Consider the following 20,060-nt stretch of genomic DNA (forward strand, 5'->3'; position numbering starts at 1 on the left):
ATTTAAATATATCGTTTTTAAACGTTCCAAATGTTTAAATGTATCGAATATTATAACCCGTGTTCGTTTCTTAACTGATCACTTAGTTTGTTTCAATTGTTTCACATAGGTGCCAAGTTAGCTGAGAAAGCCCACGTGACAACTATTTTTATAATGTCCTCGGTTCTTAAAAACATACATTGAGTTAGATAACAATGAACAACCAGTCAGTGTATTATCGGTTACCCTTTGAACAAAGTATGTTGTTTTTACATCTGTACTTCCCGCCATGATATGAGTGTATTGCCTAGGTTTAGTAAACCTACCTTCACATGTAAACACTTACTTTTGACATATCCACTGTGGAGGATAACAGTAATTAATCAATCAACGTATTTCCTGTTGATCCTTTGATGTCTGGGAATGATCAGTTGATTTACAAAAAAAGTAAAGCCACTGACCATACATCTCTTGCTGGGCCGCCACGTGCATATCACATAACTCACATTCCATCTCACTTCAAACTTGGATTTAGATTGAATAATTACCCCAGGTACAAGAAAGACCAAATTTGAACCTTTATCGGGATATCTGAGTGGTGCTACAACTAAGTATACATGTTATAAATTCATTAACTGAGCAGCAAGTGAATTACGACAAATACACAAGTGTAGGGTTATACCAGAAAATGTGGATGACAACAAGGGAGTAGTAATTGTATCATCCACGCAATCCGAAATCCGCAAATGCTTTCACTCAGGGATACTTTTTTTATTATTAAACTGTAACCATCAGGGGTATTTCCAAATAACGACATCCGATGAGCTTTCGCCGTTATTTGTCTGTTTGTTTAGGCTGAAGAAATTAATTATCATGCGCCCTTTGTTGAAATCTTCATAGATCACGGGTAACCAATCAGTTTTCAAATATACGTAAGCTTATTTAGCTGTCCTTGCAGACTGGTAGCCCAGTCTCTTGTCACGCTCGGTTGCGTTAACGAGCAAATTGACTCACTGCAGCTAGAAAGCCCAAGCGGAAATCCAAAGGTCGTATTACCTGAAGAATCAACCTTCATTTGCGAAATATCTACTGCTCTCAAAATTAAAGTCAGATTTTTCTAACCAAGGATTACCAGTTGAAACAGGTCGATGGCTGAACATTCACAGGGAAGACAGCCAGTGTCCACTCTGTGAATCTATCGCTGTGGGAGATGAATTGCATTATTTATTCAAATGTGAAGCTATTTACCAACGGTGATGTGAACTCTTAAATAAGCAATATCTTAAGTTTCCAAACATTTAAGAAAATTATGACCACTAACAGTGTAAGAAATCTAAAAGGCCTATCTAAATTCCTTAACAATGTGTACAATACAATTGGTAAATTGTATTAGAATCCACGTATCCTATTTTTATTATTTTTGTTAAATTGTACATTGTAAATTGTAGATAATTGTATGTCATGTTATTCTAAGAATAAATGAGTTTGAGTTTGAGTCCGACACCCGAGAAGAAGCCAGAGATTAGTGCCCCTTTTTGAATAGTTTACAATCATGTGTTTTAGGGTTAGCTGTGTTGGCTTAAACGTATTTTTATTTCAAAAGAAATCTGGATCGGTAAACAAGCAAAACTTGCTTATGTAATACCTCTCCAGGTAACAACTTAACAACAGCTGGATATATATAAGAGAGTGATGAACATAAACATACAAAATGCACAAATGAAATACACGAAGCCAATACACTGAAGCAAGTGGTGTCTGTGAAATAAGGTAATGCAGTTTTCCTTTACTACATGCATGAAATTAAGCTACTCAAACCTTTTGTTTTTGACAATGATGTCGTGAACTGATTTAAGAAGAGCCATGTTTGTAGAACTGCTTAACTACTGCCACGTAATATCATTTTTAGACCATACCCATGTGTGTAGAAATACACAGTGTTTCTGATATTATCGTATTTTTTGACAGTTATAGAAAAAGTGAATTTCATCTTCAAGGTGATATCCACAAGTGCAGTCTGGTATGTCTGATACATGTCGTCTGAACTTATCAGCGTTTAAGTCACTGCATCCGAGCCTAAGGCGACAGTGGACAATTTGGCATGATCTATGAAAATATTTGAAGTCAAAATTATTAGTAATTGTATCAGAACGATTAATTAATGATTTGATTTCTTTTAATGAGCGAGCATTAGTTACTTCATCGGATAGAGGGTTCCGCAGGTTGATCACATCCAGAAGAAATTATTATTAAGCATAGGTCTGTGTTCTACATTTGATTGTTTGTATGTTGAATCTATTTCTAAGGTTATATTTGCTGTTATCGAAGAACTGAATATACAATTTTCAAATATTTTGGCTGAGCAACTTGTGAGTGCTACAGGTCTATAATTTGAGCATTCATGTTCATCGCTGACACTGACACCGCATCAGCCCGGCAGTGGACTTGACACAGTTATTTGCGCACCGATTATATAACTCCTACAGACAGGGTGGGGTGGTTGTTTAAAGCGAAACGGACGACCCCGTCTGTTATCTAATAAATGCTGTGCGGCGCCTGTGATCTTGCCTCAAAATATACACCTTATAGTAGTAAACGACGATCAGGATGGACTGGAAATAAACACAATTCTGTCTGCCCAGTGTATCCACAATTAACTAGAATGCTTCATATCCACAAATATATATATAGAAAATAGATATTTGCCCACAGCAAATATTCATTTGCTTAATTGCATCACTGTCGTTTATCAGAACATGTACAACGCTTTCTTACGCTTGGTGAGGCAGACTGAAATTGAACATTAGGATAACTTCAGCAGGGATAAAAGAGGTCATACCAAAGAACTTTAATTACTAGTGGAAAAGTCAGACATTCCGATCAACCACTACAAGGCCCGGTCGGATCTCAAGGCTGACCAGATCAACACCCCAAAGGAACATCTCTACGCCCTTTCGTCATGGTGCACAAGACGAGGGGACAGGACATCGAGTACGACATCACAAACTACACAGACTTGTACCACTTCTTCCAGAGTAGTGGCGTACCGACCTCAAACCACTTCGTCGCCAATACCGCCGCCCTCCTTGCCAAGAGTCTCTACCAGAATCCCAACCCCCGGGATGAGAGGCTGACCAAGAGACTACTAGGATACCGTCCGCTAGACTTCTAGCCACACATGCTCGCCAACCGACGCCGTGCCTTCCCACGCTTGCCCCCATGCCCCCCCCCCCCCCCCCCCCCCAGGCCCAAACTTTTCCATATTATTGAATATTCTTTTATCTCCCACTCCCACCCAGCCAAACCCCAACCCCTTTAACTTTATTATTAGAATAGGCTGTAAACTTATATTTTTTTGGGGAGTGCACTTCTTTATTTAATCATTACGCTTTTTTACCCTAATAGTATAAGTGCTTCCCCGTGTGCGAGATGGGCTTAAGTCGGAAAGCGAACGTTAAATCTCCGAGGTACCTATCTACCAGAACTTTATTTGCTGTTCTGGTCATACATAAATATATGTAAGTTACGTACATGGAGAGGCTAGATTATTTACAGCTAACAGCAATATAGTGCAAATATTATGTTCAATAAAAGAAAACGTTGATAGATCTATAACATACTTTTTTTACTATTAAACAAACTGTGGACTTTTAAGACATTTTCGCTTATTGTAATAACATCTAGCTAACACATCATGTCTATCTCTGAAATCCACAAGCATAGTTGCTGTCAAACCCCAAAAAACATATTCAGGGAGATCAGTTTTGACTTGCCAAGCACCTTAAGGTGAGTTTATTTTTAAACTGTCAAAAGCGATTGTCCCTTCAATACTAGTATATGGCTGGAAGCTGTTTCTCGGACTGTTATGAGTTATGATGTATTTTATAATATTACTGGGGAATGTTCAAATTAGTTACTGTCATTTAATCCAACGTTCTAACTGTCAACTGTCTCAACATGACCATAGGTTTGGTTATATATCTCCTCCCTGTCTCTATGTGTTAAGTTGTTAATCGGTAACTGCGGTCCAAATGTATCAACGTATTCATCTACTGTTGCAAACTTGACTGATTTAAACATATCTAAAGGATCATGAACTACTCAGTCAGTCAAGCACCTGTATCAGAAATGTAAAACCAGCCATGTTTCATGTAGTCCCAATATCACTGAAAAATGCCGATGAAACGTGACATATAAATTTACTAACAGGCAATATATTTTTCTTGAGAGTGAAGCACAATTTTATTAAAGTTTTATTAACAATTTCATAAACTATAATAATATTAATATTAAAATTCATCATTACTTGCCAAGTTTATGAACATGTCCCCATTTGGGAGATGTCACATATAAACAAGGATTCGAACTAAATTTGATCGTCTTTGACACTGAGGTTTATCCCCACTTTGCCAGCAAACTGCAGAAGATTAACAGTGAGTGAGCATCGTTTCTATGTTTATACAAGAAAAGATGTTATGCCAAAAACGCTCACAGTAGTTAGTGAGTTAACTCACGACCTGTCATGACGTGGTTGAGTGATTTCCTCCAATCAACGTGAAAGGATTACCCACAGAGAAAGAAAGGATTAAAGTCACCCATCAATCTTATCCTAACGTAGTACTCCAACTTCTAAATGCCTCTCAAAGAAGGATTAAAATCCTAAATATATCCTATCTACGCGGTATAGGTACTCACAACCTCTAATAATAAACTGTTACGTTTGGTATCCCCAGCAATACTCACTATGGTCATTGGGCAAATGTAAAAATCACAAACCCTAACGAGATTCTGTCTACATGGTCACACCCGGTGATTGTGAAGATCTCAAATTCTATCAACAGTCAGACAGCATGGCTGTTCATATTCATTTACAACATCCTCTTATAATTAGTATAAAAGTGTCCCACACAAAACCTTCTTTTATTTATTCTTTCAAAATACAAAACAGAAAGTGGGGTGTGGGGAAATGGGACATATTCCTACGTGAAATAATGAGACATTAGTAGTGGTGACGGCTATATAATAATTGTACTGTCTAAAGCATAAATTTGGCGAACGAAAAACGTTATATTTGCAATCAAATGGAATGACTCGTGTGGGCAAATGAATATGTTCGCAATCCACAAACAATCATTATATTAATGGCGAACATTTACCAACCCGCGACAATTGTGTCAACACGGGGGTTCCCCTAGCAATAAACTCGCATCTAAATTCACTACTGTTCTACTGTCGGCTAGCCACAATGGCTAGACGGAACCCTAGTGGAATGGTTCATGTCATAAAAATCTAGCAACCGAACACTAATTAAGACGGGCCGACCTTGTATTTACGGTCTGGCGAGCACAGCTCAATGGCCGCTCATTAACTCAAATTTCACATCTCACTGTTTTGTTTTATCTCACTATTCATTTGATAATTTTGTCAACTTCAACTGGAACCCAGTCCCGTGTTACACGCGTGGCACACGCGTGTGCAACGGGTTGCACACGCGATGCACACCCGTTGCACACCCGTGTGCAACGGGTGCTCATCCCGTGTGCAACCCGTTGAGCACCCGTGTCACATGCGTGTTACACGCGTTCTCAACGCGTGTTAGGGGAATGAACTTTTAGGCAGTAGTGTAAATGATTATTGGGTATATGCGATACATCTAATTAACCTTTCTGGATATTATGGAGCATATCAGGCACAAGTGAAATTACAGTGTCTTTGATGAGATGCACGGATAAGAAATCATGTGAACATGAGAACGATACTCCTAAATTACATTTACCCCCTCCATTGTTTTTTTATGCCAAGATCCGGGGGAGAATAGGTCTTTAGCAACTCATGCTTGTCGTAAAAAGGCGACTATGCTTGTCGTAAGAGGCGACTAACGGGATCGGGTGGTCAGGCTCGCTGACATGGTTGATGCGTGTCATCGTATCCCAATGGCGTTGATCGATGTTCATGATATCAATGACTGGATTATCTGGTCCAGACTCGATTATTTAAAGACCACCATCATGTAGATGGAATATTGTAGGGTGCGGCGTTAAACACCAAAAAACCCCCAAAACAACATCAACATGCCCTCAACTATTGAACTCCATGGCAAGTATTTATAAAACGACCGGGGGAGGAAATATTCTGGGGGGGGAGATTTTATTTCGAGAGGGGCGGAACTGTATTGGTATTCGCCGGTGGGAGATTTGATTCTGGGGGCGAATATATTTCGTGACACCGGCAGATCGTGGACGGCCAGAGGAATGGAATTGCAGATAACACTGCTCTAGACCTAAGCTAGGTATGAACTCTTTTAACAAATAGGCTCGAGAATAATTTTGCTTCACATTGTTTTAGTAGACCAATGCGCTGCCAAACTCGACCTTGATGCTAGCGTGTAGCTCAGTTGAGAGAATAGTATTATCATAAGTCATGCAATCATGCACCAACAATCATCATCTGACACATTATTACCACTACAAAAGACATGTACATACACAGTCTCATAGTACATTTCACATACCAGATGTCGTCTTTTGTCATTTACTGTATATTCAAATGCAGATAGTAAATTTGACTGCAAATGTAATTTATTTTTTGCCATATATTTGTATACACGTTACTTTACATGTGGAGGACATTTCCAAATTTGACGCATCAGTGACAAAAATTATGCCCGATGCAATTCCCTAGTTTGACTAGTGCCAAATGTTTTGTTTTTGTCAGGTGAACAATTGACTTGCTTTTGTATGTGTTTGTGATGGGTGCCAACGATGGGGCAGGATAGGCTCACATTTCGCAAATACCTTGTATCATCACTATTTGATAGTGATTCATAAACACATGCTCATGATAAAGTCGGAATTTTAGCAGAGATTTCTAAATCTAAATATTTTTAAACATGGAAAGGATTTTGTAGCATTTATTTATCAACACAGATTGCAAAAAAAACTAACAGGAAAAACAAACATGTAGCATCACCATCACCATCACTGAAACACAATTGTATGAAAATAAAATATTCAACATAATTTCTTCAACAACTTTAATAACTTTGTCATGTGCTTTGTAAAGTGATATGTCGATACAATTTGTTTTACTTATCAAGTGAAGATCCGGGTCAGAATAGGTCTTCAGCAACCCATGCTTGCCTATGACTATGCCTGTCGTAAAAGCCGACTAACGGGATCGGGTGGTCAGGCTCGCTGACTTGGTTGATGCATGTCATGGATTGCGTGGATCGATGCTCATTATGTCAATCACTGGACTGTCAGTCCAGACTCGATTATTTACAGACCGCTGTCATATAGCTGGAATATTGCTGAGTGCGGCGTTAAACAACAATCAACTAAAGGAGTAACCAACCGTGCCAAATGGAAGGGTTCAGAATTGTGACAGGGAAAAGGAAAACAGCCAATAGCTAGTTCAGAAGTTTCACAAACGAAAACGTTAGCTTTCGGGGCTAAGACGTTCTTGACACATGTCCACATTCACGTTTATAACTGAGGGAGATTGCATTTGTTTAGTCAATATAACCATTATGAAGAACAAAAGAGCCACAAAAATGTACAATGAATAATACAAGTATATATAGGACATAGGCCCTAAGATATCAAACATAACTCCACCAAGAAATGGCAGAGCCATTGCACCGAGACCCAGTGAAGCACCGGAAGCGGAAATTAAACGAGGACCAAACTTCACATGCTTCGCGCACCACGCATATCCGGCCCCAACAAATGGCGATATGAAGAGTCCGATTGTGCATGTGCAAATCCACAAAATAATTTCAGAATACTGTACTGTGAAAACCAAAACTGTTTCACTGATAAGCAATGGGATCATGCAGCAATATATGAGTTTCTCTACGCCAATAAACGGTGTCAAAAATATACTGATGATTCTTCCAAGAAGCGACGAGCCCCAGTACAATGACGTCATGAGGACCATTTTAGGCTTTTGTAGATGAAGAGGTCCTTTAACACCAAACTCTGTTAGATATGTGGAGTACATGACGCTACTGCCAAGTAGGGGAAAATATAAAATTACAAACAATACTGAAAACAATACAACAAGGGTTTGCGTGTTTTCTTCATTGGCGACTTGTTCCCTTGTAACCCTGACAGCTTCGTCAGTGGATTCTCCCTTGGATCGTCTCCAGTAGATGAAAAATGCCAACGCAGGTGGCAGAACCAATACCGCTAATATGAAGTACGCGTACGTGAGATTCACGTCTTGGGGTAAACATCTTGAAGACGTTGATATGGATGTAGCGTTGTCAGACCAGGTTGACCACTCTGTGGTATGTGTTTGCGGACTGTAGGGTACTGCGTGCCTCAGATCAGTGATGTTCACGTTTTCGTAACTGACGTTAGACGTGGTGAAGTTTGCCGTCTCGGGATCGTATGGTGGGCAAAGAAATAGTTTAATGAACAACGGGGAGATAATTCCTCCAGTGGTTGTTCCGAGCAATATACCTTGAAATGGAACACCTTTATTTTGTGTCCATAGGGCGTTGCATTTTTCAATTGCGTCTGAAACGAAGCATAGAAATGATTTACATGGTACACTGCATACATAATCAAATTTTGTAAATTGTGAATTGATACTGATATTCGAATGAGGCTCTGACTAGTGTGACCACAATGGAATTACAGACGGCAGCTGTGGATAATATTTATACTCTTTCCATGATTCATTATTAACGCAAATATATATATTATGCTTCGGTCCCCCATATGTTACAGAATTAGTTCGAACATGAAAGGTGTATTGACATGTTTGAAATTAATATAAGCCCCGAGCCAACGACGTGCTTTACAAGCTATATACATAAACAACCAAAGGAACCCAAGGAATGTCGAAGCCAATGCTTAATAAGGATTGGGTGTTCACAATGTTCGGCCTGTGATTAAATTGCGTTTGCGTTAAATATGGGTCACCATCATAGTAACAGTAGGCCAAAGGTAAAAGTAGGCCAAAAACGCTATTGCAAGCTGTAAGTTTGAGTGAGTTTTGGTTTTACGCTGCTTTTAACAGTTTTACGGTTTTACTTTGGTGTCAGTTTGAAGAGGGAGGACAGTTCTAAGTGATGCAGGTGTGAAACCCACAATCATGCGTATGGTTAAAAAAAATAATGAAGGTGAAATCTTTGTTTTAAAACCACCAGCACAGCCTTCTGGTGGCGAAGTGGCGCGCCTTAGCCTTAGACGATTGGGCCATCCGTGTCTTCAAAACAACTATGAATAAGCCTTCTCAAAAACAATGGATTAACCCATTTTCAATAAACAAAATATGAGGTGAAATTAGTATATACTTACAACAGTACACAAATCCTCTGAGAAAACCCTGTAATGTGAACAATGTCAACACATAGTAGTAGTTGGCCACTACGGCAGACAGAGCAACACTGAGAGTTCCCAGCAAAACAGAGACTGCCAATCGCAAGTCACAGGCACACGTATTGGCGAGAAGGCCAGCTAGAATGGCGCCCACAAAGTCCCCGAGTCCGGTGGACAACACGATGTAGTTGAGTTGTCGCAGATCCACCTGAAGTAGAGACTGGAGCTCTAGAAGACTCGGACCAATGAGAGAATCACTGACACCCTGGAAGGAGGACGTGAGGTTTATTTTTCTACAACATTGTATCAGACTATAATCCCTTTTACCTGATATTTTGGTAAATAATTGCGGACGACCATCTTTCCTTTCCAACGACCTCTGACCTTTTTCTACGTTATTTGCACCTGTCTCGCGAAAACTGACATTAGGGAGTTTAGCGAAAATATAACATTGTCCCAGAATATCAAATGGTACTACATGTCAGTTAATTTATTTCTGCGACGAGAGTTATGAGGTTGTACGCTTGTGCAGAGCTTCTATTACCGTGTGTTATTTCTTCTTATCATTATTTACAGATTTAAAATAATGCATTCAGAGAATGGGATTTCTCCCTGGAAGCGCAGACTAGTTGAACCCATCAAAAACCTTTTCGAGAATGTGAATGTGAAGCACTGCATCCTTCTGTCTTATCTAGATTGTCAGAAGGTAGTTCCGGGACGTTTGTTTGAGACACACAAAATATAGAATGGTTCGCCGCTTTACCCAACTATTGTTCAAATAGTTGCGCTATCGGGTACATCCGTATTTGCAAACAATGGAACATGGTAGCAGAGTATCGGGTATAAGACATTTGTACCTTGTTTCATATCAATCAATCTTTATTTCGTACTCAAGAGGCCACAGTCCTTTAGTGAGTGAGTGAGTATGTTTTACGCCGCTTTTAGCAATATTCCAGCAATATCACGGCGGGGGACACCAGAAATGGGCTTCACACATTGTACCCATGTCGGGAATCGAACCCGGGTCTTCTGCGTGACGAGCGAACGCTTTAACCACTAGGCTACCCGACCGCCCCCCACAGGCCCTTAGTACATCATACAATTCAACATAATTAATCATTACAATAGAACATCAAATTGAAATAAATTATCTCCCACATAGATACATCATGACAACCATAAATATGCTCATTTTATTCTGGCATAGATGGTGTTTAATTGACAGTTAACAATTTCATTTCTATGGGCAAAAGCATGGTAAATAAACATCGATAAATTCTTTACAACCCCTGTTCTCTCACATTTTAATAAACTTATAAATTTACATATGTAGATCATGCGATATGCAACGAAACCGTGCCAATGCATTTCTATTTTTTGGTATGGTAATATCAACGAGATAGCATTCTCTATAAATGTAAGATTTAAAAAGTTTATAATAAAAGTGTTTATTTGATAATGCTAATGAAACATTCCACGATTGTAGATAAATAACTTTTAGTCTTTGTTTCAGTGACGGGATAAACTCAGCAGTATTATTGACCCGTTGATCATACCAAACATTACCAAAACCAGATTCAAATAAAAGTTCTCTAACACCAGTTGCCCAGTTTCTTTTACCATTTGAATCAAACAACAATAACATTTTATAACACTTTTTTTAAAATCTATACAAAGGCATATTTAAAATTCTTACCCAATATTTGATAACTTTAATATATGCAAAAATATACAGTGGATAGCGACCACAAGGATGCTTGGCTTACATGATATGTCCATGAAAGATGGTTAGTAAAATACACTCCTGAATATTTATAAAAAAACTTGTTATCTCCAATTGGCTACCTTTATAGTACCATTTTTCATATTTTGATAAATTACCGCCGTTTTTAAATACAACAATTTTTGTTTAATTTCTATTTACATGCAATTTCCATTCATCACAATACTTTTCTAACTCATTAATTTGTGACTGTAAAACTTTAATAGTACTTGAAAATAGTGCAATATCGTCTGCAAACAAAAGTAAAAACAATTGTATTTCTTCTGGTTGTAGTTGAATTCCATAGGAACAATTATGATATATCACAACGGGACGATTTGGAAGGCGTGAAAGCGCCCTTCCTCACGTTTGGATAACACATAAATCTTTATACCATATTCACCTCATTCAACCTAACCCTATAATATATACATATATTACAGTCAATGTGTAAAATGACTATTTTAAAAATTGAATGGAAAATCCGCCTGTATGCTAATATGGATAATATTTTGATATTGAATGTCATCACTCAGTGACTGAAAATGATTGGATCAAATGGAAACGTATAAACATGTGCTTAAATTTGTAGGCTTCTAATCCTGGCATAATTAATCTATTGTGGTGTGTGTAAGCCCTTTTGAACTTCTTGATAATTTGTAGTCAATATTTTGTAACATGCCATTTTCTTTGTTTGTTCGTAGTTTCAGCAATATTACAGCTATATGACGGTGGTTTGTTGTTCGGATTAGAATAGGTCTTCAGGCTCCCATGCTTGCTGTAACAGACGACTAACGGGATCGGGTGGTCAGGCTCGCTGACTTGGTTGATGCATGTCATTGTATCACAATTGCGTATATCGATGCTCATGATATCAATCACTACACTCATTTATTTACAGACCGCCGTGCTGCGTGAAACAAGAACAAATAAACATTGTATTTTCATTGTCAAAGGAACCTTCAACGTTGGCGGTATTAAGACACCATTTTTTCTTCTTCTGAATTTTCGAATTATATAGCTGGCTGATCCTTAAACGAAGCAACATTGTTAGGGAACTTTGAGGAAGTCTCAGGTTCGCTGAAAAACTTCATTGTTAAGACTCAACAACAAGACCTATGGTGAATGTTCATTTGTAATGAAAGGACATGATAATACGACAACTCACCACCATGACCAGAGACCAGAATAACCACGCTGTCTGTAGTATCTTCCATCGTTGCTGTCCGGCCATCGTAATACACTGTATGGGATTTAACTGTAAGAAAAGTGCAGTTTTCATATTATTCGCATAAACATAAACATGACTGGTGTCAAGGATTTTCATTTGATGAGGTGAACTGGGGTTTAATGTCCTCTTTAAGATTATTGCACTTATGTAGCGACGTGCATGCACGATTGTGTGGCCGCAGTTTAACATGAACATCCAACTCAGACACAGGATACGGACTCCGACAGGCCTTGTTAAACTCTCTACCACCAGACGACTGAGGCGGTCGATTTTTGTTTTGACACAATAAACAAATAAACAATAGGATGAGAAAACATGAAGTCTGTCATCATCTTTGAATGTCCTGCAGACATTATATGGATTCTCCCACAGGGACTATTTTTCCTTATGTATCTATGTACTCCTCTCCAATATTACTTTTTCTTTTCTGTTCATTTGACTTTTTTCAGGGTTGCATGTACTACTTCTTGATATCCGTAGCTGTTGCTTATCGTTATCGACATACACATCGGCTATTTGTGGTCCTTCATCATCTACACAATTTGTGGCAAAGTTTTCCTCGGAAGCTACTCGTGGAAAGATTTGAACTGTGTTATCTTTTGGGACGTACTTTGGCGTTTACGCTTGAGCAATTGTCTCAGAGTTATGCCACTGTCATCTGAAGAATCAGATCAAGATGACTCGTCCATGTAAGCTGAATGTTCTGGTAGTATGTACTCGTCACCAGATGATTTATACTCGTCTGATTTGCTGGAGGGCTTCAATTTTCTCTTTTCCACAATCATATATCTGTTGCTCATCACAGGTAAGAATATTCTCTGCTACACAAACTTTCAAACTTTCCTGACAAAATTCGCAAAAATTTCAAAACATATGTCACATGACACATATCTCGTATGTATGATGTATGCTTGTAACAACCATGCATTTTGCATTACATTTCAGTTATTTATGTCCTACTATATAATAGACTGTGTACGTATCGAGTTTCTGGCACAATTCACACAATGTTTGTTTTCTGGGTTCGGTGGTCACGTTATGTAGTTTCAGTGGTATTATCTTGTAAATCATTCAGCAAACACTACACGAATACATTGGTCTCTGAAATGTTAAATCAATAATATTCATACTGTCCTCCCAGAGAAATTAGACATTATTTCACCGTGTACGAGTAGGATATACATCTATCGTGTCGGATGTTCCTTGTACACCTCTTCATTCTTCCACTAAAGCATAAACCTGACACCATAAAGAGTTCTGGGTGTCACTTACGCCTTTTGATACTAAGTTCAACAGTGTATTACATACGACGTTTATTAATTCAATATATTTGAAACTAGTTGATAAATAAGCCGATATTTTTTTTGGGCACAACACAAATACAAATAATAAAAAAAGTTGTTGAGTTTAAGTGTCAGATATGACTATTTCATTCTGCGACGTCAAATGTAAAATATCTTACAAAACCTTAGATCTCTTGGAGGAGTGTTAAATCTTCCTGTTTCAATAGGAAGAGCTACAATTGAAAATAGGTATACTCGCAGATCTAAATGTATCTATGGTTAAGAGCTGCTTTATGATATTGAATACAAATATAGATTATAAAACAGAAAAGTGATTCATCTTGGGGCTATGAACAACTGCTAAATAAAGCCGATTTCAAACGTTTTACAAATTCGGCGAGTTCACACGCTCGTACAGAACCAACGTATTTTTCGAGGCCTGATTTCATTTACAATTAGCAGCTTCAAGATACCTAATGATACTTTTAAGTTTAACGACAGTCAGACATGTTTAAAATCTTCCAACAATATGAAACACAGTGCTTGTAAACTGAATATTCATATTAATGGACAGACTCAGGGCTTTTAAACAAAATGCAAAACATTTCAGCATTTAAAGATGCATTACATTGTTGATACATGTTTTCAATCATTCAATCATTTTCTAACACGGCAAGTTTGTTGTTATCAAGGTTAACAGGAAATAAATAACAACTGATCAGCGAGAAAATTGATACGTCTTTGGAGAACGACATTGTTTGCATTAAGGGTTATGACATCGGAAGAAAGACAATAGAAATAGTAACAAAGTTCCTCATCAAATGCATTCCTAGCTGACCTGTCTGACAACTGGGGTGTCTGACAAATTGGTAGAACCGCTGTAACAGTTTAGCGTGGAAGTAAATTCCCGGGGTGTCTGACAAATTGGTAGAACCGCTGTAACTGTTCGGCGTGGAAGTAAATTCCTGAGGTGTCTGACAAATTGGCAGAACCGCTGTTACTGTTCGGCGTGGAAGTAAATTCCTGAGGTGTCTGACAACGTGGTAGAACCGCTGTAACAGTTCGGCGTGGAAGTAAATTCCTGAGGTGTCTGACAAATTGGTAGAACCGCTGTAAGTGTTCGGCTTGGGAGTAAAACCAAAGTGATTACCTACAAATTACTAATCAGATAAACAATAGACCTTTTACTCAGCATCAAACAATGTCTTGAGTCGCATTGACAAAAATCAATGCAAAGCCCTTATGCTAGCCACATGCGCACCAACAGCTACCTCACTAGAAACATAAACAGAAACAGGTGAACTCCCATTCAAACTAAGAAGACAGCAGGCAATGCTATCTTTCTTGGGACGAAGAGCAAACATGTTGGTTAAAACATATGACAAGATACAAACATCCGAGATGAGGTTTTAGATAGGAAATCTCCCTCACTAAAGCCATCAGGAATTATAAGCATGTGAATGCATCCGAAGTCAATTCTGACGACATTCAGCCAGCAGAAAGTCACCACAAAGGTTTACATACTCGTTGGAAATAAAAACACTCCCAAAGTAACATCTGAAGTCACTAAAAAAGAAAACCCCAACATATCACGACCAGTAGCTATCACTACACTTCAGACTATCTGAGACAGTGGGCCCATATATGCATTGATGGATCATAGAATCTTGTCACCATCACTGAAGGTTACTGGGTCATGTCCATAGCTTCAAACCCCAAGCATGTTCGGTCCGACTTCACGGTATTCAAAGAGTATTCTCTGCTGAACTGGAGGCAATTCATCGCTCAGGCTCATGCAAAAGCAACAGCAGTCTATGAGAATCGCTACAACAATCAGCTGACGAAACTTAAACTCTACCAAACACAGTCAGTGATATTTTGTTCCTTTATACAGACAGGCGCTTCAGTTATGACCAAAATAACTCCCCATTATCAGCCACCATGACCCTCAGGATTTCTTGCATGTAGAATACTACCTAACCTACGTTTTACACTTTCCAAAATCCTTTAGTGAGCACAATCTCTCGGAGCGGTAATATGATACATAATTGCATCGATAAGAGATTCGTTAACAAATCTGCTGTATTATAACTTTCACCAGAGAACATAAAGCCGAGGGAGAAGTTTGTCGAACACAGATAGTCGCTTTGTTGTCATTCCAAACACGGACTTCACAAGTATACTGGTCCCGCGGTTGATAATCACGCGAGTGCAAACTAAAAGTGATAGGCAGGCAGGTGCTCCAACTCTGACATGGGCATGCCATCAATCTGACTGCACAATGAAAACAAACTAGATGTTGATATGATCTACATGTGTGCACTCGGGAATGTAAAGTCCCCTTTACCCCCGTCAGGACCACAACGGCCATAACACTGCAAAATACTGCATTAAATGAAAATGCGGTGATATCCCATGAGTGACGTTTTCTCCAGGATCATAAACAATAATCGACTCCCATTTTTTTCGCAGTGCCATCATCAATCGAATCTTGCGTTGAAATGCCCACCGACATGTGGACATCTCCACATGTATGCAAGACTTCAAATAAAGAATCCAGAATATGCATATTCTAAAGTTGAAGAGCTTGTTTCTATACCATGAGACCCGTGAAGATTCCGTGGTAGAATAGGTCTTCAGCAACCCATGCTTGCCGTAAAAGGTGACTATGCTTGTCGTAAAAGGCGACTAACGGGATGGGGTGACATGTTTCCAGTCAATTGTATGCGCTGTTGTACAACATGCTCCCAGTCAATTGTATGCCCTGATGTCCAACATGGTCCCAGTCAATTGTATGCCCTAATGTACAACATGTTCCTAGTCAATTGTATGCGCTGTTGTACAACATGTTCCAAGCCAATTGTATGCCTTAATGTGCAACATGCTCCCAGTCAATTGTATGCCCTAATGTACAACATGCTCCCAGTCAATTGTATGCCCTAATGTCCAACATGTACCCAGTCGATTGTATGCCCTAATGTACAACATGCTCCCAGTCAATTGTATGCCCTAATGTACAACATGTTCCCAGTCAATTGTATGCCCTAATGTAAAACATGCCCCCAGTCAATTGTATGCCCTAATGTACAACATGGTCCCAGTCAATTGTATGCCCTAATGTACAACATGTTCCTAGTCAATTGTATGCGCTGTTGTACAACATGTTCCAAGCCAATTGTATGCCTTAATGTGCAACATGCTCCCAGTCAATTGTATGCCCTAATGTAAAACATGCTCCCAGTCAATTGTATGCCCTAATGTCCAACATGTACCCAGTCAATTGAATGCCCTAATGTCCAACATGCTCTAGTCAATTGTATGCCCTGATGTACAACATGTTCCCAGTCAATTGTATGCCCTAATGTCCAACATGTACCCAGTCAATTGTATGCCCTAATGTCCAACATGTTCCCAGTCAATTGTATGACCTAATGTACAACATGCTCCCAGTCAATTGTATGCCCTAATGTCCAACATGTACCCAGTCGATTGTATGCCCTAATGTACAACATGCTCCCAGTCAATTGTATGCCCTAACATGCCTGTACAACATGTACGCCCCACATCAGTACGCTTTGAGGTGGGGTACAACATGTATCCACTCGCGTGTGTGTCCCTCAGATCACTCCTTCCCAACACCCCCAACTTACCTTGCATGTTCAAACGTCCCCGTCATAACTGGATACATTCTCGACACACTCGGTATAAACTCAAAATGATGAATATTGATATCAGCGTAACCGTTAACGTGGTGTATGCTAGAATAAACGGAGCTGTTGTTGCCTTGTTAATATTGGTGACGGGCCCGGGCTAGTATGTAATCACTCACCTGAGCGTCCTGATGTACAACATGTACTCTTGCGGATATTGCCCTCAACTAAGCGTGTCACTGTTCAGCAGCCAGGCTTTAAAACTGTATCTGTGAAACTGTGTCCCCATGCTACAGTCAGGCTGTGAAACTGCGGCCCCGTGCTACAGTCAGGCTGTGAAACTGCGCACCAAGCTACAGTCAGGCTGTGAAACTGCGCACCAAGCTACAGTCAGGCTGTGAAACTGTGGCCCCATGCTACAGTCAGGCTGTGAAACTGCGGCCCCGTGCTACAGTCAGGCTATGAAACTGCGCACCAAGCTACAGTCAGGCTGTGAAACTGTGGCCCCATGCTACAGTCAGGCTGTGAAACTGCGGCCCCATGCTACAGTCAGGCTGTGAAACTGCGGCACCATGCTACAGTCAGGCTGAGAAACTGTGGCCCCGTGCTACAGTCAGGCTGTGAAACTGCGGCCCCATGCTACAGTCAGGCTGTGAAACTGTGGCCCCATGCTACAGTCAGGCTGTGAAACTGTGGCCCCATGCTACAGTCAGGCTGTGAAACTGTGGCCCCATGCTACAGTCAGGCTGTGAAACTGTGGCCCGATGCTACAATCAGGCTGTGAAACTGTGGCCCGATGCTACAATCAGGCTGTGAAACTGTGGCCCCGTGCTACAGTCAGGCTGTGAAACTGCGGCACCATGCTATAGTCAGGCTGTGAAACTGTGGCCCCATGCTACAGTCAGGCTGTGAAACTGCGGCACCATGCTACAGTCAGGCTGTGAAACTGTGGCCCCATGCTACAGTCAGGCTGTGAAACTGTGGCCCGATGCTACAATCAGGCTGTGAAACTGTGGCCCCGTGCTACAGTCAGGCTGTGAAACTGTGGCCCCATGCTACAGCCAGTTTTGACCGCGTCGGTGGTTCAGCGATAGAGCGTGCGCCCGGAGAGCGGAAGGTCCGGGGTTCGATCATACCAAAAGACGTTAAAAGATGGTACTTGTTACCCTGCAAGGACTGGTCGGTTCGGAGTCAGTAAACTGTGTCTGTGTGGGTATGCAAGATAAACTGCAGCATGGTATCTCAGTGGGCTAGCGCTATAAATCGGCATCAGTCAGGACAAGTACGAGCAGCCACACACACACCACACGCCGTGCTAAATAAGGGCAATAATCTTGGACGCGACGCTGTACCCCTTGTCATATCACTTACAGCCAGTTTGTGAAACTGTGTTGCTGTTCAACAGCCATGCTGTGAAACAGCTTGCTTTCGTGCTTCAGTAAGGCTGTGAAACCGTGAATTGGGTTGTGTCCCGCCCACAAAACCATGTGCAGACCCGTCAATGTTAAATTCAACACAAATAGACCAGTTAGTTCCCTGGCAATAATACATACGGTTACTGTCACGAATGATATGTACTCCCGGCCTGTCATACAGCCTGTCAGCTTAAGATGGCGATCAAGCCCAAGGCACGTTCCGAACCCGCAGATGTTGACATTTAGCGAAAGCAGATCTCTTACAACTCTGGTGGCCTTTGTATTCACATGACACGTACACAGACATTGACAAATGACATAGCTAGTGATATGTTTATAAATATGGATGATATAAACCTTGCAATACACATTCGACCATTCTAACGTCAGGGGACTCGATGTGCTGGAACTTCCCAATCGCTATTCGATCTGCGCTTGTGAAAACCTCCCAGTAACGGCTGATTGAACAGAGGTCTCGCATTGATTGAAAAAACAGGGATACATCGATGTCCTTACCGCCTACGTGTAGCTCGAGTTTCTGTTATAGTTAGGTCCCCATAACGATAGCGAGTTAATTCATAGTAAATAAACATCAGTAACGTTGACTCAGTTTCACAGCAACACCGACCTGTTTGTCAGATTTACATTGCGAGTATACGCGTATTTCATACTCACCTCTCGCGGTGCCCAGATCAGCCATGGAAACCCACGTGCGTATTAACAGTACGCAATTTGTGTGTAAATCGGGAATCTCTCTTATGTGCACACAAAGCCCTGCTTTTGCAGGCAGGTGTAGCCCAAGTGATCAGGTTGCATTTTTTGTTATCTTTCATTTTATTCATGTCCTATTCATGTTATATATGACGTCTTTATGACTCACTTTATATAGATATATTTGTGTGAGTGTTTATCTTTTAAGGCTTCATTATCCAAAAGTTATGTGTGATTTGAGGTTCGTCCGAATTCTCGGTGTGCACACACCACTCATCACAAATGTTGATTTTGAGTTCATCATCACCAACACATTTTGATGGTACACCTGATCGGTGAACACATATCACCCCCAAAATGGTATAATTAGTGTTTTGATATTAATTGATTTAATTTGAGTGAACATTTTTCAGTCATGAAGTATACGAATGTTATATTCAAATCTTAACAAATAATATATCAATGCTTATTGAATTTAATGGTAACATTTGAATTTAAATAAATTAAAACTCTACATTATATTTGATTTGAAAGTTTAATTTTAACTTGATAATTTAATTTAGATTTGATTTAAAAATCGATTTCAATTGGATTCGAAAATTAAGTTTGATTTAATTTAATTTATATGTATATTAAAGAGTTGAATCAAATTTACATGTAAAATTGTGTATTGCTTGTAATTATCCATAGTGGGCTAAAA

The 20,060-nt window shown here is 39.8% G+C and overlaps 1 protein-coding gene across 1 annotated transcript; it reads right to left on the reverse strand.

Moving 5' to 3' along the window:
* Positions 1-7,034: 7,034 nt before the first annotated feature.
* LOC139462621 (sodium-dependent glucose transporter 1-like) lies at positions 7,035-19,341 on the reverse strand. The gene is made up of 4 exons (XM_071244457.1): positions 19,325-19,341; positions 12,239-12,328; positions 9,288-9,573; positions 7,035-8,501 (listed from the first exon to the last, which is right to left on the reverse strand). Exons 2-4 carry the CDS (start codon positions 12,302-12,304, stop codon positions 7,417-7,419), a joined length of 1,437 nt encoding a protein of 478 aa, XP_071100558.1. The 5' UTR covers positions 12,305-12,328; positions 19,325-19,341; the 3' UTR covers positions 7,035-7,416.
* Between the last annotated feature and the right edge of the window lie 719 nt (positions 19,342-20,060).

This window comes from Haliotis cracherodii, unplaced genomic scaffold (genome assembly GCF_022045235.1).
Source record: "Haliotis cracherodii isolate W230 unplaced genomic scaffold, xgHalCrac1.p SCAF_1, whole genome shotgun sequence".
Taxonomy (NCBI): Eukaryota; Metazoa; Mollusca; class Gastropoda; order Lepetellida; family Haliotidae; genus Haliotis; species Haliotis cracherodii.